The sequence below is a fragment of the Pelmatolapia mariae genome, linkage group LG3_W (assembly GCF_036321145.2).
Source record: "Pelmatolapia mariae isolate MD_Pm_ZW linkage group LG3_W, Pm_UMD_F_2, whole genome shotgun sequence".
Taxonomy (NCBI): Eukaryota; Metazoa; Chordata; class Actinopteri; order Cichliformes; family Cichlidae; genus Pelmatolapia; species Pelmatolapia mariae.
In genome coordinates, this window is record NC_086229.1 from 48539791 (window position 1) to 48559181 (window position 19391).

At 39.5% G+C, this 19391-nt stretch overlaps 2 protein-coding genes and 1 long non-coding RNA gene across 3 annotated transcripts; 2 read left to right on the forward strand and 1 right to left on the reverse strand.

Moving 5' to 3' along the window:
• Positions 1-648: 648 nt before the first annotated feature.
• Positions 649-2903, forward strand: LOC134624542 (uncharacterized). The gene is made up of 3 exons (XR_010093580.1): positions 649-1674; positions 2360-2412; positions 2800-2903. It is a non-coding gene; the product is annotated as an uncharacterized LOC134624542 (long non-coding RNA).
• A 1019-nt stretch (positions 2904-3922) lies between these two features.
• LOC134624540 (uncharacterized) lies at positions 3923-8664 on the reverse strand. The gene is made up of 4 exons (XM_063469541.1): positions 8543-8664; positions 5453-5508; positions 4986-5345; positions 3923-4128 (listed from the first exon to the last, which is right to left on the reverse strand). Exons 1-4 carry the CDS (start codon positions 8626-8628, stop codon positions 3935-3937), a joined length of 696 nt encoding a protein of 231 aa, XP_063325611.1. The 5' UTR covers positions 8629-8664; the 3' UTR covers positions 3923-3934.
• A 4730-nt stretch (positions 8665-13394) lies between these two features.
• LOC134623260 (uncharacterized) lies at positions 13395-17262 on the forward strand. Its single transcript, XM_063468421.1, has 7 exons — positions 13395-13454; positions 14505-14649; positions 14942-14991; positions 15097-15447; positions 15531-15617; positions 16784-16894; positions 17129-17262. The coding sequence occupies exons 3-7, from the start codon at positions 14949-14951 to the stop codon at positions 17260-17262; spliced, it is 726 nt and encodes a 241-aa protein (XP_063324491.1). The 5' UTR covers positions 13395-13454; positions 14505-14649; positions 14942-14948.
• The last annotated feature ends 2129 nt before the right edge of the window (positions 17263-19391 follow it).

Genomic DNA, 19391 nt, shown 5'->3' on the forward strand with positions numbered 1-19391 from the left:
GTGTTCAGTATACACAGCTATCACCACACGCCCACCCTCTGGTCATGACTTATTAAGTGGGAGGACGAGAAACTCCTTCTAGTTTCAACTACCTTTAATTGCTACAGAACGATCTGTACTCACGTTTAAACTGTCATTATTACCCATATTCATGTTATCTATGCAGTAAACTGAAGCATCACTTACTTTTCCTGAGACTTCATAACACATTATAAAAACTTTACACCTACAACTTAATTGTAACCAGCAAGAAAACATGGTGCAGATAAGCTACACATAACCGAGAACTCTCCAGACTCTCAGTTTTAATTGTGACAGTTCTTTCTTCATTTCCTTAACAGGGAGGTTTGTTGTCAAAAGGATTTCAAACATCAAAGAGGCAGAGGAGGAGGAGACCATTAACATCAGTTTGGACAGTCGGATCCAAACGGATATCTCTCTCATTAACGGGATTTGTTTTTACCAGTTGGATAAAATTTTATATAAAATGATAAAAGGTGTTGAGGACTCCCTACACACAGTCTGCAGGACCGGTTCAGTGTGACAGAGACACTCTGGGAGGAGTCAGACTTCATCTCCCCAGAGTCAAAGCTGAAGACTCTGGAAAATACCCACTCCTTAAACCATTAACAGCTAAGTGGTGAAGACTTTTTCCATTGCTTTTTTCTTGGTGAGGTAGTTAAAGGGTTAAGCTAACTGTCTGCACTCATAAACAAAGGTTTACCAGAGAGAGGACCATAATAAAATCATCTGTCTATGACATTATCTACAGATGAGTCGGAAGGGAAAAAATACTATGTGCAAATGTGCAGTTCTTAAGCCTGAGATTATACTTTACAGCTCTCGCAATTTGTTCACTTTAGCGCTGCACAATCTCAGTTTTGTTTTTTATATTATCTGTGATGGCTAACTAAGACAGAGTACATCCTGGACAGCTCACTAGCTACAGAGAGATAGAAAATCATTCACACCCACACCTACAACCATTTAAGGATTAGCAATCGCTCTAAAATTGAAAGGACACTCATACAAACATAGGAATAGCATGCAAAGGCTACACGGGAATGCAACACTGCTAACTACTGAAGCACAACAAGTCAAAATATTCAACAGAGTTAAATACCATGAACTAAAGTTACCAGTTTATCAAATGTATTAGATTTTTTTTCTTTTTCTTTATCTTTTTTTTTTTTTTTAAACCAATTTTAAACTTTGCTTTCCTGGTATGATTAATCTGATATCAAATAAAAGTTCTGAAATGTCTTAAAACAGGCGCAAAACATGAACCAGCAAGTTCAAGGCATCAAGCTGTTTGCCTGAATTTCAGCAAAGTTAGACCACTTCCTGCATGTGTAGCCCTGACAAAGCTGTTTGTTAACATAAAGTATCCAGTTCTTCTGACTCTCTTTAGTCTCTGTACAGCTCTTCAGACTGTGGCATTGTAAACAAACCATGACGGACCCAATGACATTTTCCTGCTTTTCAGCACCATTACTTGCTTTCATCAGCGGTTGTCGTTTCCACACGGCTGGAGCTTTTCCGCCTGCCAAACACACAAACACCAACAACAACAATAACCAGGACCCAGTGCAGACATTTTATGTCGGCAAGGCGTGATTGCAGATGCCATGCAGGTGCGTCCACCTCCCCTGCAGCAGCACCACAGGCATAAAGGTATATTTGATATTATTTTGATAAGTGGTGTAAATTGACATTGTGAGCTATAATAGAACTCTGTATTTTTATGTATTTATTTATTTTTTTAACATTTGTACATATGTGAAGAAACTCAAATATAACTGCTTGTGTCTCAAAAAGAAACAGCAGAAATTTAAATAACTGCTTTAGGTAGTCTGCATTCAGTCAGCGGTGTTAATGCTAAACAACATGTTTTAAAAAAAGAAAAAGATTAAAGATTATAAAGCGGAGAAGCTGACCAGCCTCTGTAACTCCCTCTTTTTTACTGCTTTTATCATTTTCATTTGACTATTACAGCCATGTCATGATAGTGGTATGGCAGTTCAGTGCTGTTTTGCATTTTAATTTTCGCTGAAGGAGAATTCAGGACAGATGATTTACACAGCAGGTGCCAGGACTGCCCACCTGGTTGAGTCAGCAGTCTGTGTACTGCAGGCTAACGCCCATCTGTGTAGGGGCCTGGGTTGAAGTCTTTCTCAGACCGTTTCCTGTCTGTGGAAACAACATTATACTAACACTGATTACTCTGTGTCCAACTGTGAAAGATTTACTGCATTACATGAAAGTGTGAAGTTTGCTGAAGTTTTATGGGAATTTGTTTTAGATTATGTATCAGTGCTTTATCTCCACTTACTGTATACTGTCTCTTTCAATCCTGCAGCTCAACACTAGAATGGAATCTGCTGCTCATCATCCTCACCTCATGTGTCTCTGGTTAGTTTACAGCTTCACTTTATGAACTCCAAATAAAGCTCAACAACAGATTTGTTCCAGTTCTCAGTGTGTCTGCTCCTCTCTTTCCCTCTCTGTCTAAGTGCCATAAAATAATAATAATGTTATTGATAATAATAATAATACATTTGATTGGATACAGTGAAGTGGTGGTTTCCAATCTTTGGGCGTATAGCACCATCATCTGGCCAAGAGGGTGAATTTCACAGTTCCACAAGTGGAGGAAAATATTTATTTTCATTGATATTTTTCTTTCCCTATAAAAAAAAAATCTGTATCCATGCCTAAATTATTTTGATGAAATTCTCGTTACTGTTATGTTCCTCCTCCATAATGCATAAAGAACTCTATGCTGTATCTTTCATGCAGGAACAACGTCTCATATTGACCTCAGAATCTGTTTCCAAACATGAGTTGTGTCCTGCAGGCAGCGTCTTGAAATCCGAGTGTAGTTCAAAGTTGAGACTGGATTTAAAACAAGAAGAAAGCATCGGGCATGAGACATGAAATTCCTCCGGTTCACGAACTCCAGCTCAAAGAAATCGAGTTCATCAGCCTGTGTGTGTTGATTTGAGAGAGAAATGAAATAAAAGCAGCAGCAGCAGCCTGCTGCCACAGCTTTAGTTTGAGTTTGTTGAAACCATAAGTTACATTTTAGGAACAGAAACCTGCAGCAGAATTTTACACTTTTCTTTTATTTCTGCTTCTAAATTATTTTTAAAACCATAAACAATGAAACACTGAACCATCTGCTCACCTGAGACCCTTCTTTATGGAATATGCATGTACCAAAGTCTAATAACAAAGCCTAACTCTTGTATGTGCATGAAGAAAGGACTATTTTCTCACTGCATGTTTGTTATTGCAAATCTTGTAAACTGCATTATTAATAAAGTTTACTGTTGTTTGTGAAAACAAAAGGGTCGTGACAGTGTGCTCCTTAAAGGAACACATACACTTTGAGGAAACAGGAAGCAAACGAGGTGTGTTATCTGCCGTAACAAAGTCCAGTCCCTACTGTCAGGATTAAATAACAGCACATTTCCTTCTTTGGTCTTGTTGAGTCCAGGCACTTGTTAAAGTTTAACCACTGAATACAGCTGATGGGAAAACAGCACATTTATAGGCTAAATCCTCTGGTGGATTAAAGGTCGTACAAACTGAAGAGAGCAAAAGTTTGTTTTTGGTTTTTTTTTAAAGTTCCCATTTGGTAGCAGGATGAGCGTCCAGCTTAGAAATAATAAACAGGACACACATGGGAGCATAACCTACCCCATCATCCTTTCTGCAGTGATACATAAGCACATAATATGCACTTCATATCACAATGAGGCTTTCTGATACTTCAAACAGACATTACGCAGTCTTGGATTCTTGAACTTCAGGTTTTCTGCCTGATGCTCTGACGGCTCGTCCGTATAGAAATGGCTCCCATGGCTCCCTCTTAGCCCTGCTTTTAGTTTTTCTTGGTGCAAAACGACACCACAAAGCTCCTGTTAAACATTTATATTAAATTTTTGTATCTTCTCAGCCGAGTATGACATCTTAAGGCACAGAAGCGATTAACCAGTAAAACTGCAAAGCCAAGTAAAGCTGCCAGTTTGAGTCCCAGTGGAGTGTAGAGGACCGTCCTTTGCATCCAGGTGTGTGCTGATGGACTCAAAGTTGATCCCTGAGGTTTGGAATGAACAGCAGCTGCTGCAAAGGAGAGAAAAATGAAGAGAGAATATTTTAATATCATTGGTAGCTGTTAGTAGTTCCTGTTCAGAAAACATCATAAAGAAAGAAACAACAAAAAACTTTGATAACAATTGGAGCGTAAAGAACTCGATGAACAATAAGATTACTGACAGGCCCTGCTGCTCTCTTATATAGGAGAATGAATTGATAAATATGAAGTTAAAATGAACCAACAAGTCAACTGTATATCAGTACAGTGACATATAACCCCTTTAACTTGGGGTGTCGAACTCCAAGCCTCAAGGGCTGGTGTCCTGCAGGTTTTAGATAACACCCTGGGTTAACACACCTGAATCAAATGCTTAGTTCATTACCAGGCCTCTGGAGAATTATAAGACATGTTGGGGAGGTAATTTAGCCATTTAAATCAGCTGTGTTGGATCAAGGACACATCTAAAACCTGCAGGACACCGGCCCTCGAGGCCTGGAGTTTGACACCTGTGCTGGAAATTGTCTTTTCTACTCTTTTGTCCAGCTTTAAAAAGGCAAAAAAAAAAAACCCTTTCAAGGTTCTGACATGCAGACACAGTATCCTTCAGGCAGAAAAAAATACAGCCATTTGCAGACTTTATGCTTTCAACATTTACATTACTTCGATCTTTAAAGCACAGGCAGGAGGAACTTCATCTAATTTTAAATCTTTATAAAAACAATTTGTACTGCTTTTATACATTTATGCTATTTTTAAAGAAGTGTTATTCGAATGTATATTTAGAATAAAAACAGATTCTATTATTTGTTTTAGGAAAACAAATATTCTTTGTTGGTTTCGGAATGTCAGAATGGAGTAATTCGTACTGCTTTAACCTTCTTACCACGTATGCTGAGTCGACAGTAGTCAAAGCCATAATCATACTCGGTTTTCACCTCACACAGGTACAGACCCGAGTCATCAGTCCTGAGTCTGGACAGTTGAAGTCTGATTCGTCCTTCTCTGAGGGCGTCTTTGTCACTCTGGACTCGTCCTGAAAACTTTGCATCCTGAGACTCTGACACCTCAGAACCTTTGGACACATGATAGAAGCCCGAGGTTTCATAATTAGTCATCTGTTGACAGATGATGGAAACAGAGTTTGTGGAGTTGTCAGGTTTGGTGGTGAACGTCCACTCCAGTGTGATGTTGTGGTTCTCCTCTGCCTGATAGGAGGTCTGTGTCACATTGACTACAAATGATCCTGTTGAGGAGACAGAGAGGGAAAGAGAGGAGCAGACACACTGAGAACTGGAACAAATCTGTTGTTGAGCTTTATTTGGAGTTCATAAAGTGAAGCTGTAAACTAACCAGAGACACATGAGGTGAGGATGATGAGCAGCAGGATCCTGCAGATCATCTTCTCCCTGTGAGAGGAGACAGAGGTGAAGAGTCATCAACACATGAGGTCAAAGGTCAGTCAGTACAGCTAGAAGAAGGAAAATCTACAGTCTGACTTCATTCACTCATTACAACATCTGATCCTGTTCATGATCTTGTTAGAAGTAATGTTAACTCGGTCACCAAGTGCTGAAAAAAATATTTAGTCTGTTTACTTCAGTAGAAGTCAGAATCCTGCTTATGCAACCACGACGGGTGTGGCCTATGACTCAGCTGCAGGGATGGGGTGGAGCAGCAGGTTCAGGGGAGGCTGACCCACATAGCTGTTTATTATCACTTGGTCATTCATTCCATATTTCAGTAGGTTAACAGGACCTGACAGGATTGGTGTGTGGTGTGAAGCAACAAAGGTAGCAAACGCTGCAAATAAATATAGCTCGACTTTGACTTCGGTGTGTGCTTCGGGTCCTTCTTGTTAAAGTAACATGTTAGCATCAACTTTAAAAAAAAAAAAAAAAAAATCCAGGACAAAGATTATTACAAAAAAGTCATCAAAACAAAACAAAGCACTTGAGATAGGTTTGGAAAAGTAAAAATATATCAACACTTTCTAGCTTTGGCTTCTCAAGTTCATAGAGACTCAAACAGCCACAGAGCTATTATAATGTCACTCACCACAGCTGTGCAACACTAAGCATCATTCCCGTCAGCCTCTGGGAGAAAAAAAGTTACTATGGCCTTTTAAGGGCATCAGTCAGCGCCCAGTACATAGTAGGGATCGGCAGATAGATCGAAATATTAATAGTATCCATGTCGGCGCTGGTATTGGTGTCAGATCGATATGAATGTGGTGCAATCGATACTATCATTTCTCTTCTCTTCGTTCAGTGTGTCGCTCCCATTTCAAAGTGATCGGTCATCACTGAGGCCCTTGTGTGATGAGTGAATAACTTTTATGCTTAAAAAAAATATTTAAATTATAAGCAAAACTTAGCTGTGATGAGGATTGGGAAAGCTGGGACTTATGTGTCAGAGGTAATCAATTCAAAAATCATCATTAGGCCGTAACACAGTGAGTTACATCCGCCAACAGGTACAGTGGGAGGATGACATCAGGAAGGGGGTGAGGGTAACCCAAACTAGAAAACAGCTTATCCCTAAATCAGGGCCCATTTATTCTAGCGGGCAGTGTTAGTGCAGATAAGGGGAAGACACCCTGGGTGAGACAGACTCACTTTGTAGCATAAGGCACCTGCCTTATGCTACAAAGTGAGCATAAGCACAACAATCATATGACCTCCTATGAGCAAGTGTTTTGGCAACAGTGGGAAGGAAAAACTCCCTTTTAACAGGAAGAAACCTCCAGCAGAAACAGGCTCAGGGAGGGGCGGCCATCTTCCGTGACTATTTGACAAGCTGTAAAAGACACCAAGAGATTAATAATAACTAATAATTCTCATCAATAACACAGACATGAGTTCATCAGGCCTCTCTGTGTTGATTTGACAGGCAAATGAAATGTAAGCAGCAGAAGCAGCAGCAGCAGCAGCCTGCTGCCAGAGCTTTAGTTTGACTCTGTAGAAATCCAAAGTTATATTTCAGGAGCAGAAACCTGCAGCAGAACTTTAGACTTTTCTTTTATTTCTGCTTCTAAATTATTTTTAAAACCATAACAACTGAAAAACAGAAACATCTGCTCAGCTCGGTCTTTCTCTGTGGAGTTTGCATGCCCCCTCCTCCCCTCACCTCACACTGGATTCCTCTCAGTTCTCAAAAAGATTAGTATTTGTTTTCCTCTAATATTAAAGGATAACAGATGCATATACATAAACAAAAGACTATTTTCTCACTGCATGATTGTTATTGCAAATTTGTAAACCACATTATTACTAAAGTTTATTCTTGTTCTTGCTTCACATCTTGGTGTCGACACAAAAGGGTAATGGCAGTGTGCTTTTTAATGCAACGCGTACAGTTTTAGGAAACAGGAAGTGAATGAAATGTTTTATCTACTGTACTGAAGGCACATTTCCTTCTTTGGTCTTGTTGACTCCGATTATTGAATACAGCTGCTGGGAGAACAGCATATTTATTTGGGGAAAAGAAAAATGTCTTTTCACTCTAGCTGCGGTCCTTCTCCCACAAATCACCTCTGACACTCGTCTCCACCCTTCCTGCACGCACTTCCTCGCTTCTCTTGTCTTTCGCTTTGGATGGTATTTAAAACTCATCTGCCTTCACTGTTACACCCGCCTTCTTCTCATTCACACACACGTACTCTGACTTACTTCATTCAACTTCTAGCCAGAGCATCCCTCCACCTCTCCAGGCTCTCTTCCACCTGCTCTCTACTCTCACTACAAATCACTATATGTGGTCTGCAAACATCACAGTCCACGGACACTCTTGCCTGACCTCATCTGTCAGCCTCTTCATAATCACTGCTCACAAGAAGCTCTTTCTTGGCATGAAGCCTGCTGCTCACTGATCATCAACAACTTTTTCCCATATCTTCACGGTGTGGCTCATCAGCTTGAGCCACCTGTACATCACTCTTGTTCTTGGAAAACAGTCAGTTCAAAAAGTTCAACAGTCAGTTCAAAAACTCCACTGCTCTCTCTCTCTCTCTGCCAGATATCTCCACACCTGCACAGGTTTGCCATCTGGGCCACATGCACTTCCACTCTCCATCCCCTTCACAGCTGCCCTCACTTCCTCTTTATTAACACTTTGCATTTCCTGGATCACCAACCGTCATCCATCACTCCTCCCCCACCTCTCTCTCATTTTTCTTCATTCTCCCCAAAGTACCCCATCCAACCTCTTCAACACACCACCTTCACTCGCAGGCACATTTCCACCTCTATCCTTAATCCAAACCTGTTGCACATCCTTTCCTCCCCAAGCCAATCGATGCAAGTCCTTTTTTTCTCTCCTTACTGAGACGATCCAACCGTTTAATGAATGAATGAAAAGACAGCATCCTTCAGAGCAGAAGTACAAGACACTGAAGGTGAAAATGACCAAGAAATCACTGAGAAACAGCGCTTACCCGCTTACCCTGCGATGACTGTGGACAGGGCACCGTGGGAATAAAACTCTGGTGCTGCTGGGCGAGTGAAGGACGGAGCTACATCCTCACACATGAAAAAAGGAAACACAAATGCAGCACAAAACGAACTTCGTGCTCCTACGGTTTCCTCTGTCAGATATACCGCTTTCGTCTTCAGAGCCCGGGGCAGTGAAGCCCCGCCCTCTATAAACGTTGCCATCCATCGACCAATCAAGTCATTCTTAACTAATTCGACTGAGTTTTTATTTCTTTTTTCCTCCGCTTTTCTTGATATTACGGTTATTTAGATATCACAAATTCAATTCATGTTTGTCCAAACTCACTGTTAAGCTTATTTTGTATTACAGATACATGAGCTAAAAGTTTATTTTTTATGATCTTTTTTCGGTCTGACGCTGGAGATGCCACTTTAAGACAGTTTTTACACATCGGTCAAGACAACGTGTGCCCTCGTGTACATCTGATTTATCCACGTGCTTGTATTCCTGTGTAGGTGAAAGGGTTAACTGTTGTTATTAACGCGAGGAAGAGTTCAGGTTGCCTTTGTCAGTGTTGTTTGGGCATCACTGGAATGCGGACTGTGGCGTCTGCGACGTGATCTATTACGATTCAGCTGTTTTCGAGGGCACTAGGAAAACATCCACACCCACAATGTTTGTCTAGTGTGCGTGAGACAAATAACAGGTCCTGCTGATCAAACCGGCCGTTCAAATGCCAGTTTTCGTCGTAATTGGGACACAGTATGTGAAGTAAACTGTCTTTAACCGGTTTCAATTCCTTTCCCCCTTATTTTTCAGGTACTTTGGGTTTTTAATCAAACTTATTCTTCGATGTTTTTATTTGATTTTATTTACTATCGGGTTTTTTTTTTTTAATTTAGTCTCTAGTGTTAGATAATTTTGCGGTTTTGAATTTCTTGTTTGTGTTTTTAGTTTACTTTACTCTTAGGTTTTGATTTGATTTTGCTCTGTTAAATTCCCTTAAGCTATACTAACAACGAGACTGTGTCGTGTTTGTAAACACGGCTCCAAAGTATGGTTGGAAACACCCAGGTCACGTGATTGTGGTTAATTGCGGTTTTGGTGCACTCCGCCACAAATTCGCCAGGTGGCCTCGCTTACCTGCTGCTTCCATGTAGGTGAGGCGCCTGCAGGATTAACATCTTGGCTGAGCCTTGTTGTTACTGAATGGATGTTTTTGATGCTTCTATTTATAACAAGCGGCAATACGCCCGGATTTAATCGCGACAGTCCATTTCACACTGACCAACAGCTTTTCAACCTCAGCAAACACATTCAGAGGTTGTTCAAGGAGGATAAAGAGACTTCATTAATGTTATTATTAGTAGTAGTAGTATATTACTGCTCTGGAAGCCTTATCTGGTGACATGGGCATGATTTATTCAGATTGAACCTGCATGTATGAGATTTCACGTTACAACAGTTGGAATAATAAAAAAATATATAATAATATTAATATTTTCTTGAGAATTAGTACAAAGTAGACCATGTGCAATTAATGGGTTTTTTTCTTGCTTTTTTGCAGGAAGAATCGTCCTTCAGTTTCTGACCGAGCCGTATGTGGGGAAACTCAAACATTAAGTGCAGCTGGCTGAAGCGGAAACAGCATGGACTTAGTTTCCTGTTAGAGGATCAGGGTCAGGAGAAGGGATGTCAGGGTTAAATAGTTTATTCTTCATAGAAATGATGCTGGACATGGGGTGTATATGCGTGGGGTGTGTGTGTGTGTGGTAGAAGGAAATGTCCAGTGCACGGTAAGCCGCGGAGTCAGCAATTAAATCGGAGCTGGAAAGGCAACAGATCCTGTGACTGTAATTAACTTCTTCACCACCAGGTGGCACTGATGGGTTTCCCAACACACTTTATAGAGCATTTTCTATTGAAAGTAGGAACAATAGAGAAAAATAGAACTGAGGAATGTTTGCCTCTTTTATTGTGACTTTTCAGATCATTTAATACATTTACAGCACCGAGCACATCTCTCTCTCTCCGTGCCAATATTTATTTAATGACACTCTGGGTTTCAGTGATTGAACAGTCTGTATTGATCTTCACAATCCACAGCAAAGACAATAATGAGATCAGATATTGTTTTATTCCTTACATGTGTGCACTGTAAAAAAAACAAAACAAAACTCTGGTTCATAAAAGAAAAGGTTATTCCCCGTGCCTCGCCTGCCTGAAAGCAGCAGGTACACCATCTGTTGAAACTTGAGTGAAGTCCCAATACCGCAATTAGCCATGGTTACATGACATGTGTGTTTCGACCCACACCTTGGAGCAGTGTTTCCAAACATCTGAGCTTAGAAAGCTCGACACAGTGTGGAAATGTCATTACTGAGCGCCCCACCCAAACTCAGCTCAATAGTGAAGCTAGTGCTTCATTACAAGCTCTTGTAATGCTTTCTTGTATCAAATCCTGCCTCTGCTACACTGACTGTAGTCTATCTATCTATCTATCTATCTATCTATCTAGATATAGATATAATATAGATATTGTTTAAATAAACATTGTTTATTTGAAGCTGAAATTTAGGTTGTATCCGTCTCAGAGTTTCCATCAGTACAAACAGAAAGCATCTATTCATGGTCTAGTTTGTCATGCATACAGATGCCAACAGGAATTTTGCTTCAGCAATTACATAACAGCTTCAAAGCAAATTGGTGACAGCAGCGCTTACAGTACACATGACTGCAGCCCCCTCAGGCAATAAGGGACTGAGGACTCCTCAAGTATCCAGCAGTATCTAGTATGTTGTGTGTTTCAGGTGTGTGACCTTCACTGTCTGTGTGTGTAAAAATTGCTTCATGCTGTGAATTTAAGAAACCCAAATGAAATATAAGATGAGATATGTATTGTCATCACTCTGAGTTTGTTGGAACACCTTTTACCCTCCTCTCTGTGCCTTCAGTCATTTGCTGGGGAATCCAGAGACACGACAAAGAGTCAGGGACTGGTTTTAGTTTTACTGCCAGGTTAGATGCAGATTTGCGATGGTGGGGTCACGGTCTGGTATCAGGTATTGAGCTGGAGGTCAGCTGAGTTTTCTTAGTGAACCACTTGTTGTAGTCAAATGTTGTGAACATGAATAAAAATCTTGTCAGTTAGATTCTTGACTTTTTAGTTAACAGGACCCAAAGAGTCCGGGTAAATAGGGTCCTGTCCAACCAGGTCTGCTCCTCGACAGGGATTTGTGCACTCACCCTTATCATTTATCCTACATACAAATGTATACAAATATATGTTAGAGTAAGTTTGAAAATAGGGCCATTTTAAAGTATGAAGACAACTTTCAGGCTGCTCCAGGAAAATAGATCCAGCCACGGCCCAGTTCTTGCTGAGTTTGTCAAATGCTGTGATTAGTCCTGCATTCAGTTGAGCAAGACTAAGTCTAAGACTAAAGATATGATCATTAATAAAAAAAAACAACAAGCATACACCCAAAGTCACTTTTATTGAAATTCAGATTGTGGAGTGTGTTCAGTGTCATAAATATCCTGGAGCAGTTATTGATTCAAAGCTTCATTTTAAAGCAAACTGAAAACAAGAAGCTCTCTCATGTTTGAGAAGTGTCATGGAGAATTGGGTTAAAGGACTCAGGTGCGAGACTCCTTGCAGAGTGACAGTGAATTTTATTCACAGTGGAAAAAATAAGGCAACAGTCCGAGTCTGTAATCCAAAAGGGCAGTGCAGTGATACGGTGACTTCTCCCCGTGGTGACAGTGCAGTGATAATCCAAAACTACTCCCTCTTGTGCCCGCTCCTCCTCCGATCCCTGGATCCTGGAGGCAGATGAGAAAAACACACACACGGTAACGAAAACGTTCTCTCTCCTTCACAAACTAGGTACGCTAATCGCGACTACGCTACCCGGTTTAGGTCAACGTTCCAGCGTTGGTTGTGACCCGACCGCACCATTAAATAGGTCTGCTTCGGATTAGTAGCAGCCGGCGGAATGATTACGCACAGGTGCGGTGATTCCAGCTCAGGATACTCCCCCCGGGTCAGCTGCCGTTCCGTGCCACGGCTTCCGGAAGTACATGTTCCGGCATACAAACACACATGCACAGGATGGAGAGGAGAACACCACAAAGTACACACAAACACAACAAAAATTGGCAAGGCGACCGGTGAGGACCGTCTAGCCGTGACAAGAAGGCTTTCTTGTTTCTACATTGATAAAACCACACTGATTTTATTTATATCTACCCTTCATTGAATCTGCTTTATGTTTTTCTTTGGTGGCTTAAGAGGCTGATAAAGTGCGTAACAGTTTGTCAGCTGCTCGGATCCAGTTTTACTGCTGTGTTCACTGGTACAGAGGAGGTATTGACCTTTAACTAAAACTGAAAGAAAAGATGAAACATAAACAAAGACATGAGCGGTCACTTACCACTAATGCCTCACCTCACTGATAGGAGAAGTGCTGAGTACATGTTATCTTATGTTCTCGTGGCTTGAAAGTAAAGCCAACTGAATACAAATCTACAGAGAGGGGAAGCGACAACAAGAGTTTGCATTTGATTCTCTAGTAGGCTTTGTTGTGTTCCTTTTTCATTTAAACAAATGTACCTGTTATTTTATGTGCGTGGTTTATTTATTTATCTATAAAATGTCTTTAAGTGTAGGTAGTAAAGTAGCAGGTCCAAAAAAATGACATGTCTGTTTTACTGTAATGCAAATGTTTAATCACAGTCTGTAAAGGAGGGTGTGACTGGAATGAGCAGTTTGGACACTTTGTGTTTGTCACGTGTCTGAATAGACAGGTTTAACAGTGAGCTGAAGCTTCTTCTTTATCTGAAATATTCAGGCTGTTGTTTGTTCTTTCAGCTTATTAAATCAAAGTGAACAGATCGCCGGTCGCTCTCCTACAAACAAGTAAGTAGACTTTAAAACATCCTGTGTGAACGTGTGTGCTCTTGTTGTTTACTTTTTGATGCAGGTGCCTTTTAAAAAAAAGACCGTATGGTATGTGGACAAACCATGATCAGTTTCAAGCAGCGTCAGAAAAGCAAATAGCTACCATGACAGAAAAAGCAGGACAGAGACAGGAAAGCAGCTTTTAGTTTGCTCATGTGATGCAAAACAAGAAACCCCACAAGGGGTTTTTATGAAAGTGCGCAACAGGAAGAAAACAGCGGCACAGTGGTGTCTACAGTGCTACTAATGCTTAGGCTATAATAATAATAATAGTAACAATAAAAATAGTATCTCTATTACTATTATTGCTATTATTATGTTGCTGTTGTTTTGTTGTTTACCTGAATTAAATACGTGACACAGTAAAAACATAAATAAGGAAACTTAAAACATACACAGATCCCTTGACCTTGATGTATCTTGGGGCCATCTCATTTGACCTCATTTATTTTGCTACTGACCATCGACCCCATCGACTAATGTTCAGCTTCAGTTTAATTCAGTTTCATTAATATAGCACCAAATCAAGACAAGCTTTGTATTATAAGGTAACGACCCTACAATGAGATATATATATATATATATATATATATATATATATATATATATATATATATATATATATATATATATACATAAGAGAGAAAACTACAGCAATCATATGACCTCCTATGAACAAGTGTTTTGGCAACAGTGGGAAGGAAAAACTCCCTTTTAACAGGAAGAAACCTCCAGCAGAAACAGACTCAGGGAGGGGCGGCCATCTTCCGTGACTATTTGACAAGCTGTAAAAGACACCAAGAGATTAATAATAACTAAATGCAGGAGGTGTATAAACACAGTGAGCGAAACAGAGGTGACTGAAGAAGAAACATGCAATGCATCATGGGAATCCCACAGCAGTCTAGGCCTACTGCTGCATAACTAAGAGAGGATTCGGGGTGACCTAATCCTGTCCGGTCTGATGAGCTAAACTTGTTTTTCTTTTCTTTTTTTTTCCTTTTACAGGTCATTGTAATACAGGTGGATTACAGTGTCACTTTAGCGCACAAAGTAAAGTCAACAGGAAAACTTTACATGTTCTTCCGTGTTTGTAGAGAGGAGCTAATGGTTCACAGAGACAGCTGCCAGAGACGGAGAAACACACAGACAGGTAGAAAACTAAGCCTAAAAACATCTGAATATGTTATTGGAGTAATACTGAAAACACACTTCACTCTGATGTCAACAGACCATTTTAAATCTTGTAGCTGAAACATGCACAGAATTATGATCATGGTTTGGATCATAGACGTACATTAATTCGTGTGCTGCTTAGCTTAACAGAAATCACTCAGTGGTTTTTAAGCTGGTGAAAAATGTGAAATATTTCACTTTTATTTTTATTGTTTTTTTTTTAAAAAAGATATTTATTAAAATGTTCTTCCTGTGATTCATTTTCACAGAGAGAAGATGATCAGGATCCTTCTGTTTCTCGGCCTGGCGTCCTCTATCTGTGAGTGTCCACATTTAAACACAGTTATCTTTTGGTAAATCAAATAAATAAATGAATAAAAAGGATAAATGAACACACAATAATGAGGTGGTGTCTTCTCAACAGGGACGTTTGTTTTGAAAAGGACTCCGACTGTCTTTGAGGCCAAGGAGGACGACAACATCACCATCAGATTGGACAGTCAGCTCCAAGCTGACGTGTCTCTGGCTGACATGATGTGTGTTTTCCACTCAGACGTCACTAAGATTTTGTTTAAAATGATCAGAGGAGTGGAGGACTCTGAGTCTCAGGATGAGCAGTTTGCAGGACGAGTTCAGACTGACAGAGACGCTCTGAGAGGAGGACGAATCAGACTTCATCTGTCCAGAGTCACAGCTGAAGACTCTGGAAGCTACAGGTGTGACGTGGCTGCCGACTACGACGACAGTCTGAAGAGATGGAGGCTCGAGACAAATGGTAAGTTGACTCCTTTATCTCTTTACGACTGGGCTGTAGCTACAATGTTCAGATTTTCATCTAAATCAGATTTTCATCCTCAGAAAATTTTGTTTTGAGTGTGGGTCAAACCTCTGATGGAAACAGCACTTATGTCGTACTGAAACCTCTGATATTTGGACCACCAAAAGGTAAACAACAATCTTTATCCACAGTTCTGAGTACCCTTTTTAACACATCACACTTTAGTCGTCTAAAAGGTTTGGTGTTCTAAATTTACAGTGAATTGTGGAATTATTCTGTCAGGGGCTGGATCTGTGACCCAGGAAATTGAGTGCTTTTTGTAAATGTGTGTTTTATTATAAATATATGTGTAGTTTTCGTGTTGGATTATTAGGTTTTAGATGAGTGTATTCTAGTTTAGGTCCATCTATGTCCTCCTCTGTAAGTCTGATCTGGTCTTCTCTAGGTAGTTTGTCATGTATTTGTTGTCTGCGTATTTCATGTTGTCTAGTTTGTGATGTCATGCCAGCGTCTCTGTGTTTCCTGTTGTATTTTGGAAGGCTAGTGTTCCCTTGTTCAGTGTGGTTAGTTTTATAGTTCCCCTGTGGTGTCATTATGTTCATTAGTGTCAGCTGTTTCCCCATGTGTTTCCACTTCCTCTGATCATCCCTTGTGTGTATTTAGCCTTTGTGTTTAGCCTGTTTTTGTCAGAACGTCTGTGTTACCATGCCGAGTCATAGAAATCATAGCAGTCATAGTCTTTATAGTTGTCTCTATGTTTCGTCACAGTTGTCTTTTAGTTTTCCCAGTATGGGTTCCAGTTTAGTTGTCGCTCCTGTTTTTGCCTTTGTTCATGTTTACCAGCCTAAATAAAACAGCTCACTTTTGGTTCAAGTCTCCGCTCCGTCTTCTTCTCTGTCTGGATTTGGGTCCACTGCTTCACCACACCGGCGTACCCCGCCGTGACATATTTAAGTTAAAATTGTCTGAACTTCATCACATTTGTGATAGCTGCCACGCAATCAAACAAGCATGTAATGAACACAGGGCGACATCTCAAGGGAAATACATGTTATAGATATATAATTTTAAATAACATGATGTACATTACGCAATCATTTATCGTTTGGGGCAAAATTTCTTATTCATAATCAAGTTTTTCATGCTTTATTAATCAAAAAAAAGAATAACAACTTACTTTTTTCAGTGAATAGATGCATGTAATTTTGATTGTTGTATTTGGTTTTGTCTTTTTATTACACCTACTTTTGAACCTAGTTTTTTTTATTATTATTATTATTTGTGTTTCTATTGTTTAAGCTTTCCTGTGTCTACCTTTGTTTTATCTGTACAGGTTTTGCGTCTCTGCACATGATTGCGAGGAAAATAAAGGTGGACGACAAAAAAAAACTTTTGATTGCAGGTGATACTGAAGTTAATTCAGGACTTCCTTTGAAAGACGGTGGTGGGTTTACTCATTGATCAACTGCAAAAAAGATTTGCCAACTGTGACATCACAGAGCTTTCTTGCTGCACAACAAGCCCAATTCTTACCTTTAAAGTCTAAATACAATGTTTAGTTTCCAGATTTGTTCCTTTTTGTGTTTGACAATTGGCTGATTTCTGTGCCTGTACTGTTACCTCCCTTTTGTTGGCTTTGATAAAATTATTTATTTTATGGTCTGTTTTCTCCACACAGGTCCAAAGCCAGCAGAAGAAAGGGCATGTCATGAAAAAATCTCATTATTTGTTCTGATGGCATTTTTAAATGTGGCAACTGCAGGAGTTGTAGTACTTTTCATAAGAGGTCTTTGTAACCTGTTACGATGGTAAGGTACACTGGCAAACTTTGGATCGAAATGTTTGACTCATTTGTCCTCGTTTGATTTAGTCTGACTGTCCTGTTTATTGTTACAGATCAACACCACATGGAAATGTCCACACTGTAATAAAACGACTTAAATCAACAGTGACTTCCCTGCCTGTTAATGTTGTGAATAATTGAGTTTTAATTCTACTGCTGTGCTTAAAAAATAAATACAAAAATAAAACATATAAGTAAAAGAAAGGGAATCTTTGCACCTGTAAGATTTCCTTTCAAACGAGGAAAAAATAGAAAAGTCATATGTGATGTTACAACACTGATTCTTAGCTCTAAGTCAAACAAATTATTAAAAAAAAAACAAAACATCATAATAGATCCAGTGAGTTATGGTGTCCATTTCCCAAATACATTACATACTTTTTTTCTTTAAAATATATGTAAGTAAAGCAGATCATGAAGTCAACAATTGAAAGTTTCAAATTATACTGCATGCACTCTTTTGTCACTGACTTTGCAGTACTTTAAAAGGATCCCAGAACAGAAACACTCATCTTAACCCCCCCATCTAGCGCTGCAATTACACTATAATTTTAGGCGATGGGCTGGATTGTTGAGTAGTATTATCTTTTTTTAATTGTTGATTTTGAGAATAAAATCTACATTTCAAGAATAACATGTAAATATTATTTTACATGTGTTTTTTTTTCTTCTGAACAGACACAGTTTGTTGAACAATATGTTTAAAATCCAACAACACTACATCAGATGTGACACTCAGATACCCGTTGGATGCTGGGATAGGAAACCATTTTTGGAGATCCCGAGAAAACGCAAAGTATCTCTTTGAGGTCCAACCCTACCTTCATTGTTCATTCTTATTTTGTCACGCCTGGCAATGCCAAGAAACTTGCCAATGCTTCAGGATTCACTGTCACATAACAAACAGGTGGCAGCAGCACCCACAGTACACATGATCAGAAACCGGTATGACAGGACTCCAAGGCCTGTGGTGCAGGGCTGTGTCCAACTTTTTATGAGCTCTATGCAAGATTCTGTTTGTGGACTGTGCAATTATAAACCTACAGAGAATTATAACAATAGGTCAACAATGGGGCTCCTCTAAGTCCATGTTATTCTTGAAATTTAGATTTTATTCTCTGAATGAACAATTAAAAAAACATAATACTACTCAATAACAGACACTGAATTTTCTTCATAAATGATCATTTTAAATGTAAGAAACTTAAACATAGCTTTTAAACAGCCCTGCTAAGATTGGCAACCTGTCCAGGGTTTATCTTGCCTCACCACAGGCTTACCCATAGGGAGTCATTTGATTTTGCGGTTGTTTGTTTTTTCTTCGTATTTTTGTAGGTTCTTTACCTTACAGTATAAAGCACCTTGTTGCTGTTATTTGGTGCTATATAAATAAAATTGAATTACACTGAATAGGGCCTAACCCAGCTACCCTCATGACCCTGGTATGGACAAGTGGAAGAGAATGAAGTTCTTAAACATGAAATGTAACAACATAAAAATATCTTCCTCCTGCCCTAAGACAATAAATCAATAAACTGGGCCATTTTCCAGTTGAATGGAAAATAAATTCAATCATTACATTGAATAAAAGAATGCTCAATATCCATATAAAGGAACAAAGAACAACTCAAGATAGGAAGAGAACAAAATGGCATAATAGCTATAATTAAAATTTAATGAACATGTATCTATCTTGTTTATTAAAGAAGACCATCTATTTGACAAGAATACTGATGCTGTAGTTGGAAATGAATCATATATAAGTCTCTATTCCACCAAACTGCTTCCTGGATTTTTTCCCCTTTCAATTAACTTTAAGTGATTGATTTCTGTATGACTTTATCAGTATCTCACATTGTTGGATTTTTAACCTACTCTTTTTTGCACTGCTGCTTCAGTTCATTGAGGTTTGCAGACATTTGTGTATGTACAGCTTGCTTGAGGTCCCGCTACACCAGTTAAATACAGGCGAGGTCTTGTCTGATTGGGCCACTGCAGCCTCTTGATTCTTTTCTGGTGTGTTTGGGATCATCACCCTGTTTAAGCCAAGTTTTAGCTTTCGGACAGATGGCTTTACATTTGACTGTAGAATACTTTG